This window comes from Ceratotherium simum, chromosome 3 (genome assembly GCF_057802395.1).
Source record: "Ceratotherium simum simum isolate JZ-2026a chromosome 3, ASM5780239v1, whole genome shotgun sequence".
NCBI classification, from domain to species: Eukaryota; Metazoa; Chordata; class Mammalia; order Perissodactyla; family Rhinocerotidae; genus Ceratotherium; species Ceratotherium simum.
In genome coordinates this window covers 79,967,157-79,976,630 of record NC_141902.1, presented here as the reverse complement: position 1 = coordinate 79,976,630, position 9,474 = coordinate 79,967,157, and the positions used below count along the sequence as shown (strand labels likewise).

The following is a 9,474-nucleotide window of genomic DNA, read 5'->3' as shown; positions in this document are numbered from 1 at the left end:
ACCCCATAGGAATCTGCCAGAGTGGGAACACGGTGGTGTAGGAGGAAGGTACTGTGGAGGTTTGGTACTTTGAGGTTTGGCCAGAAGTGCTTTCTTTTCTGCAATGGGAATGGGTATGTAGCACCAAGCCAGGTAGGCGGTGGGCTGTGGCCTGACATGGGGTGATGAGTTGTGACAAACCAGCAAGAGGAAAGAGAAGGTGGCAGCCCAGAGGCATCACCGACTTAATTGTGATGGAGAGAAATTCATTACAAGTGCATCAGCTCCATTTAAGTAGATTCCCGGGCTTGCCTAGTTTGCATCATTAAATGATTTGATCAATCTCTTCTTATATTTTCTCATTAGAAATCAGGCAGGCATAACTGACAACTCTTACCATTTTGAAGGAAATGTAGCTAGAATGTTTTTTAAAGGAAATAATTTTGTTTTTCTCTGTAGTAGAAATGAAGGCCCTTATAAATGGAATATAATGGTAAATTAAAAGCAATAAAAAATATCTGACAACAGGCATTTAAGTGGTTTCACTGTATTGATGACAAGCCAGCCCCTAATCTGGGGGCCCTATGGCTTCCGGTTGAAGATTTTACACCCATCCCCCGCTCCACACACACATATCCCTGCAAAAAAACCAAACAAAACCCCGAGGCATAGCAAAACTAACAGAAGTATTTTCTTTTTCCTACTGCAAGTCACACAAAATGAGTTGCTGTAATTTGATCCATTGCATTGTAATATTTACATTTTCACTGCATTTACAAGTTAGCCTAAACAGATGTGGTGCGAGTGGCCTTTTCCTTCAAGTGGAACAGAAGGGGGCATCCTTCCAGGGCTTGGAAAGCACAGTGCTATCCACTGAGGCAGGTACGGCCCTGTGCAGCCACTTGAGCAGACAGATCCCCGCGGGCCCCCAGTCACTGTGGCACATAAGCTCCTTTACAGCAGAGATTACAGCAATTCAGTAATGCAGCCTAATCCTCCAGGGCAGGCGCCAGCACAGGTGTAGGAGGGCTGGCAGGCGCTTCCCTCCGGGACAAGAAAGCACAAGGGGAGACCTTGGAAGTCTGGGGCCAGGGCAGGGCTCCTCAGCTGCTGGCAACCAGTCCAGTGGTCCTCTTGGAGGGCAGTCACCTTCCAAGACGACCAGCCTTGAAAGGCAAGAAATGCCTCGGAGAACCCACTGTTCCCTTTAACCTCACTGTTGTCTATAAGAGATGGGGTGTGGAGATGGCGGCTCACTGGCACATGCATTTTACTCCATGGACACACTAATGAATGGAGGTGGCTGCAGAGGATACCCAAACCTCCAGGTGACCCCTCAAGGACACAGAATTGAGGTGAAATGTGACTGTCAATTAGCTCGGTCACACATCATGACAAATGGTGTGAGCGTTCTGAGCCTGCTGGGGGCAGAGGCGTGTGGTATTAGCCGTGTCCCTTGCATCTGGCGTCTGTCTGCGCAGCAGAGCAAGCACACGTCCGCCGAGTTGGGGCTCAGGCTCGGAGGGCTGCATGAAATAGGATGTGGTCAGAGGTCTGGGCAGGAAGGAGGAGCAGACTTTGCCTACACAGATCAAGAACTTGATCTGCTGGGCTGATGGGTGTTCAGGGAGGCTGGGGAAAGACGTTTCAGAGGGTCAGAGTTCCTTCTGTGGGTTCACCAGGACCACCCCGCCCTCTTCCACTCTCAGCACCCTGTGAAATGGAACGCACCTCCCTTGTTCCCAGTGTCTGCCTACTTTGCAGCCAAGAGAGATTGTCACATGACCTATAACGTGTGACACATGGGCCTGTCTCCAAACATGAAAGTCCTGGAATGCTATGGCCCATGTGTATGCTCTGGTCTCACGCTGGCCCAGAATAACAGTGCTGGAAAGTGATCCTGCCTTCCAGAAGTGAGGTGCAGATCAATGCCTGCCCCATGAAACAAGGCCCTCCTGCTCCCACTCAGGGCAGGGTCCCACATGTGCAACCACAATGCCCGGGAAGCCCTGCCCCCACCTCTGGACTCATGTCCACCAAGTTGTTACAGAACCAGGTCCACCTCTCCTGCAGCAACAGAGGCTGGCATGGGTCCACGGACCCAAGCAAGCAAATGGTTCTCTCTCATTTGTGCAAAACAATTTATAAAAATGCTTTCCATGATAGTCTATACACAATTCACACCCCCCTTCCCCACTAGGACACACAAACCTGGTGGTTCTTTGCAGGAGGGTCCTGAGGGCTGGATAGTTGGTGGGAGGATGGAGGCTCCATTTCATGCCTTTGTGCACTGTGATCCCCTCCCCGCTTTCAATCATCTTCACATATTATTACTAATTTTTAAATACTGTAAACAAGAGTTATCTGGTTTGGGGGTTATGAGCCATTTCATTTTCTTAATACTTTCTGTATTTAAAATAATGTATGCTAAGAGAAAGTATAAAGTAACAAATGATACAGAGGTCTAACTAGAAAGCATTCAGAGTTTAAGGGAAGGAGTTATTTCCAGGTCATGAGTGTGGGGGGACACAGGGTCACAGCCATGCAGTGGCAGGTAGGACTCGGTGGGGAGGCCAGGCCAAGGGCATTCCATTGGGAAGAGCACAGAGGTGGAGAACGGTGCCTAATGGTGCGGTTGGGGGGAGTGTAGGGCACCGTCATTCCAGACACAAGGGCCCAACATGCCGGGGTACCACCGGGAACAAGAGACCCAGGCCCTCAAGGGCCTCCAGTGAGGAAAACAACATACATGACCAGAGAATTAAATCCAATAGTTGTATCCACACTGGAAAGATGTGGGATGATGACATCAGAATGGACAATAGGGGAGTTTCAGCCGGCCCCTGGAGGATGCATCCAGTCAGCCAGCAGAGTGGTGTGCGAAGAGGGCTCCATAGAGAAAACATGTGTAGAAGAGAGACTGACGCCCCCACAAACTCAAGAGCCGTTTGGCTGGAGGAGGTTCCCTGAGGGTGGCCTACAGAGTCCACTCTCCGGGCAGCAGGAGGGCACTGGAGCTACTGATTTGGAAGGGTGCTTTAGGAAGAGGGACCCTGGCAGCTGGACCAAGGAGTGGCCAGGGGGTGGGGACAGGGTGAACGTGGAGGGCAGTGGGCACAGAGTCCAGGCATGGCACTAGCAGAGGAGGGGACCCGGAATGAAGGAGTCCAACCGCATTTCTGGAGACTGAGCATGGATGAATGTAAGGCAGCACCTTCATGAACATCAACTCTTGACATCAGGAAGAGGAACAGACCTGAGCAAGAGTGCGAGCAGGGAAGGGAATTTGAACAAAGTCATCAGGGACAGACATTCAAGCTCGATGAAGCTATTGCTCACACCCCATCCCAAATCCCTACATAGTTCACTATTATGATAAACAGGAGAGAATTTAAATTACTTTATCCTCAAGATGTATATTGTGCTCTTCCTTACTAAAGAACAAAAATGTCTGTGCTTTTCTCCAAGGAAAAACTAAACACTCCCACAAAGTAAATGGCAATTAGGCTGAATGACAGCAATTCCTACTGTGAGCACAATGTCATTATACTGGGTCTTAACTGTCATTACAAAGTAAATACCTGTCCTGGGAGTGTAATTCACATCCACAGAGCTTGCTACCTTGGCATCAAAAATCTTACTTTTTTTGATTCAACTGTATGCAATTTATCCTGCAGCTAGATCTGTCCTAAAACCCTGAGAACATTCGTGCACACAGCATCACGTGGGCACTTGTTAAAATGCAGATTCTAACGGGCACAGTAGGTCCACTATGGGGCCTGGAAGATGCATTTGCACCAAGGAGCCAGATGAAGCTTGGACCTTGGACCAGATGAGGTTTGAAGATCCTTTTTCTAGAGAACACAGACTGAGCAAGCTGAAGAGGAACAAACCAAGGACAAGTTCATTCTACAAAGAAGAGAGGAAGAGGCACTTGAAAAGTGAGTTTCATTTCACTTTCAAACTGCAGTCAACATCAATATTCCTCTTAAATAACTTGAGAAACTTTATGAATCAGTGTTTAAGTTTTTTACTTTCCAAATATAATACAATTCTTCAGCTAAAACAGGAGTAATGAGACAAAATGGATCTGAAAAGTACAATAGAAAAATATTGTTCACTGGTTTATTTTTCCAAATGAACAACAGGCTATTTACAAATAAGCAGATCTCCAATGATGTATATTAAAATGGCAAGTCTATTACTGTTTGAAATCTAAATGAAAAAGAAAATTTATTAAGGCACATTTGATCTGTGAGTTTAAAACAAGCAAACTTTCTGGTGTAATGTCAGATTCATTTCACTTTTGTCCCCAACACACGTGAGCACCAAAATTGTCAAAGAACACTTAATATTTAGTAAAACAGTAAGGAATGTAAAAAATTAAGGAGGGAGGGAAAGTGTTTTCAAAAGGAAATCTTTGGAGATCAGTTTACTGCAAATAAAACATACTAAACACACTCCTGATACACATAAATACTAGCAACTAACAGGTACTCCAGAAATGGCAGCGCTCTAACCAATGGATATTAAATAAATTAAAGGTATTTCAGATACAAAGGATAAAACAAAACAGTAATGAAAATGAAATAACCATTTCCACCAACGTAACACAGACAGGAGGAAGGGAACAAACCAAACACATTTCCCCCAATGCTTTCATTAGGGTGGTGTTTTTGTTTTTGTTGTAGCTTGCGCACATTAGATTTATTACAATAATTCTTCTTTACTGTTCTAACGATTAATATTTGACCCTTTAAAGAGAAGGGTCAGGAAGAGAGAAAATGCCAACGCCTTCCTGGAATTTAATGCCGGGTCCGTTCAGGCTATAGGAATCACAAGAGCACCCATGACCTCACTGTACCTTCCTTGTTCCCTCTGCTTTGAAAAACCTACATGACCACAAGCAGCCCAAGTTTGGGGGAAAGAATCCACTTTGGAAAGCTCTCCTGAAGATGATGATACAGCTATTATCACATTTCCTTAGTTTACAACTGGAATATGAAATGGCTTTAAAAAAAAAAAGTCGTAAAAAAGACAGAAGGTAGAATCTGTGCCATGTTAACAGTTACAACAAAACATTTACCAGTTACAGTGTTTTGTTACAATAATACTTTGCAGGATCGTTCATGTTTTTTGCCATAGGACTATAGCAAAGGGGTTGGAAAAGAAAATGTAAAAAAAATAAAAAATAAAAAGTTTTGTTCATCAGGTACATTTCAAGTCATAGTTAAGCAGGTCTGCTACAAAATGTTCAGCAATAAAATGTGTTCAAAGGCAAACATGATCACATTTTTGTTCAAAAAGCTCAATCTTCAAGGAGTCCTTTGTAAGAAAATCACGTGTAAAATATATCCTTGTATGGACTTCAAAAACTGATCATACAAAAAATTTTTGAAAAATAAATTAGATAATTAAAAATGTCTTTTCCAGCAGAGCTGGACGTTAGGCTGTCCTCACTGAGCCATTATTATTGCTGCTTTTACTGTAACTTGGGTCGTTTTTTTCTAGCCACATTTCAGCCAACTGCTGTGTGGACCCATAGGTTGATGCTTTGGACCCCAAGCACATTTTGTACTGTTTGGGATCAAGATTGGGATCACAAAACACAGGATGGTGGATGTGGACTACTCCTACTTCTTGGCTCCTAAACGTCTTCAAACCCGCCTGGACTACCTTGTTGAAGAGGTCCACATCCTCGAGCCCCCAGCCTTGGATGGAAACATCAAAGCCACCTACTCGAACAAGATCTCCCTTATAAATACAAGTAATGCCAAACCCATAGTTTCTCCAGAAGCCAGTTTTTTGAGTAAAGGCAAAATGGTTGTCACTGGGAACTTTCCCACTATAAACAATCTTTGGATCGTACTGGCTAAAGATGATTGGAAAATATATTTGTTGGCCCAGAACTGTATTTGCTCGACATCGTTGGAGGAATTCTGTAGTGAAAACGAGGTCAACGTCACAGAAGAAGAGCAAAGATTCGTTATTAAACTGGGAAGAGCCTACCTCAAGGGCCAGAGCTCTTGAAAACTCTCCAGACACAGGCAAAATCTGCATGTCAGCTTTAGGGTACTTAATACGATAATCTCTCATGAGTTCTACTTGTTTGGCCTTGTCAGGGTTGGAGTCAGAATTGAAAAGCAGAACAACAAGCTTGACATTCTGATTTGGAATGAGACATGTCTTCTCAAAGTTTCCCATAAATCTCACAAACATGTCGAAACGTCCAGACAAAGGAATCAATATGTTTATCTTTTTCTCTTTGGGTTCTTTGTGCTCATTCTTTGACCCGGAGAGCTGAAAGGGAACAAGCTTCTTCAGGGAATTCGAGAGAAAGGACAAGGATCCAGATTCTTGATTGATTTTGTTGGCCAATTCCTTGGCATCCAGTTCCTCGTGCTCCACAAACTGGATCTTGCTGAAGGTCTGCTGTAAATACGCATGCCTCCGCACAGGAACCGTCATCTTCTTCCCCTTGTGTTTTTTGTACAGAAGCAGCAGGTCCAGGATGTATTCGGCCCCATACATGGGATTCACTCGGCGATAGCCATATTGTATCTCCTTAAAATCAATAATGCGCCCTCTGGTCTTGGCATTGGCATTGATCATCTCCATGACCTGCATGACAATGTCATCCAAGGCCTCTCTCTGCGCGGAGTCCATCCCTCTTCGAGGGGGCTGGCCATCAGCAGCCGAATACAAATATTTCCCAGTCAGAAACTCCCACTCCAGAATCTCCTCTCGTTGGCGGGGCTGAAACCTCATAAAGGAAGGAGGAATTCCCAGCTGGAGGTCTTCCTTATGGACCTCGGTATTGCTGTATTTGCTCATCAGGACAATCTCCCGGTGCAGCTGTATGGTGCGGTGGCGGAGGTCGGCTATTTTGCGACTGAGCATGTAGCTGTGGAGCCGGTACTGGTAGGGCGGGTTTTTGTTGGGATGCAGTGTGATGGCTCGGTGAATTTTACTGTTATGGAGATCTCTAATGTACCCCTTTTTGTTCTGTTCGTAATTCTCATAAAAAAGCTGCTGCATCTGTCAAGAAAAAGAAGATTGCTATTTTAGCATTATGTGACTGAGTGTCCCCCCATTCTTGTATTTCCTTGCATGCCTGCATACTCTAAAAAAATGAAAATGTTAGAAGTCTTTCTAAATGAGCCACAGTACACAAAAGGCCCTGGATAAAGCCCAATCTATGGCAGTCCAATGAGATTAGAAGAATTAATATATATAAGCTGCTTAAGAAAGTAAGACTTCATCAGTAACTAGAGTTGGCCAATGTAATTCTGCAGGCAAACAGAATTATGGAAAAGTTTCCCCACAAAGAAAAAGCATAATCCTGAGATCAGAGCGCACCAAGTCAGCATACCTGGAAGAGAAGGCACCTCGGGTCCCAGCAAGCCTGTGTCAGGGACCTGAGAGCCACAGTCCCCTCACTGAAGACTGGCACCCAATGGGAGCTGCCACCTATCTGGAACAGCAGACTCTGCAGCCACCCTTGTTAAGGAATGAACTGCATCTGATGGAGCGAAAAGGAGAACTGCGGGAGGACGACCTGAGCACAGGATTAATATTGCTTCTAGGGAGCTAGACAGAAGGAAAGCGGTTCACATGCAGGGGAGGCCTGCCATGTGGAGGGACACGCTGTAGGGGAAACCAAGGTTCTGCAAGGCAGCTGGAAGCACACACTCTGAAAATCCTTTAAATGTCTGCTCGTTCCTGTGTCAGGTGTGCTATCCACAGCCTCTGTGCAGGCAGGAGAGCGTCTGCTTGCCCAGCACCAACACAGAGCCGGCGTGTGGGGGTTCAGAGAAAGTCAGCTGAGCTGAAGGGCAGGGAAGGCAAGGCGGCTCGTTATTTCACCCAACTCTCCCTCTGTCCTATGATACAGGTTTGGGGGGAACATAAGCTTGAGGTCCATCAGCCAAACAGGGTCTGTGTTCCCTCAAGTTAGGTAGTGAATATACTTAATTCCCCAGTTCATTCAACCCCCAAGATGATGAATGTCTACAAAGTCTTCTGGAATGAAGAATAAAAATTTGCAAAAAATGTTTAGTAAAAATAACGTTTGAGGTTGCTATCTGATAAATTAGTCCTATTTCTTTCATTTGTGGTTCAGTTTTGGTTTTTGTTCATATTGTTAAATACTAACTCTTGATAAGGGTGATATGGATTTGGACTGAGTAGTTATTGGTCTTTGGACAGTCATATTTTTGACTTTTTCTTCTGAGCCACTATAATTGCCATAAAACAAAAAAATATAGATTAGCATTTTTAAATCCCATTTTCTTTTTCTATACAATACTATAAGCTACCAATAAATAAAGATAATAAGAAAAACAAGGGAAATACTTCCAAAGAATGACTTAAAAGAAGACAGGGAGGCTGGACTGCTTGCTGGCCAAGTTCCATACAGAGGCTCTACGCACAGTCACTCTCTCTCTGAGTTCTCATGGAACCCTGAGTCTGACGAATCTGAAACTCAGCTCTTTCCTCTGCTGGACACCTGTGAAGTCTGTTCTTAGACTAGGAATTAGCATGGAATTACAGCACCTCCGAAATGCCCTCACTGTTTCTGACTTTGCTTCCCACATCCTCTATCATCAACATATGAGATATGTACATGAATTATCCAATGCAAAAATTTCCAAACTTTACAATTAGAAATGGCAGTCAAGTTTAAAATAAAAAGGGAGCAGAGCACATCTAACCTTGGAGAGAGCACCACTTTTTCCATGTGCTAAGAGGCACTGGGGCACATGCGGGGGTGCTCACCCAGGTGTGTGCAGTGTCTGCTCATGGCTTCTCTCTGCGTACTGCACACAGTGGCACTCAGTTACATGGAACTTCACATACCTTTTCTGTGACCTACTGTAATGAGGGGAGAGCAAAACTCGGGCACTTGATACAGCCTGCAGGAAACGGCCTGGGGTTTGCTGAGAGAAGGCATGAAGCAACTGATGCTTGGACCCCACCAAGGCCTGACGGACGGGCCATAGTGACAACTGAGAAAAACAACATTAAAACAAACACCCGTGGCAAGGTTTAGATGACGATCATAAGGACCATAATAATTTATCTTTCTTTTTATTTCACTCTTTCTGTGGGTCACAACAAAGGAAATTTAATGAGAACTGCCTATCCAAAGCATTTCTACTATTCATTTTCTAGCTGGGCTGATTCCTGGGTGCAAATTGCATGGCTACAGGGTGACAACTGAGTGTCATCTGGAGATTCCAAGCCCTGAAGAAAGACTGAAGAAAATTTTTTGCAGGTGGTAAAAACTTGAAACAAACAGTCATCTCCCATCCTCTATCCCTTACCCCTTAAGTGCTCCAACAGTAACAGGGAAATGCTCGCGAGGCCATTCTTCCAGTTTTAACAGGGGTAGCCTTTACAACATGAATCAAATAACTGGGTGTGCCATCTGAGGACAGGGTGTCCCCCTGAGGACACCACTTGTGTAAGAAGGGCCACTGAAGAGGCCACAGC

The 9,474-nt window shown here is 44.7% G+C and overlaps 1 protein-coding gene across 1 annotated transcript in view; it reads right to left on the bottom strand.

The window, feature by feature from the left end:
- Nucleotides 1-3,993: 3,993 nt before the first annotated feature.
- The window catches only part of CHSY1 (chondroitin sulfate synthase 1), a 69,407-nt gene continuing 63,926 nt past the window's right edge, over nucleotides 3,994-9,474 (bottom strand). The window contains exon 3 of the mRNA XM_004432012.3: nucleotides 3,994-7,017. Within this exon, the coding sequence (XP_004432069.2) occupies nucleotides 5,425-7,017 (1,593 nt within the window). The 3' untranslated portion in view covers nucleotides 3,994-5,424. The remainder of the gene's footprint in view (nucleotides 7,018-9,474) is intronic.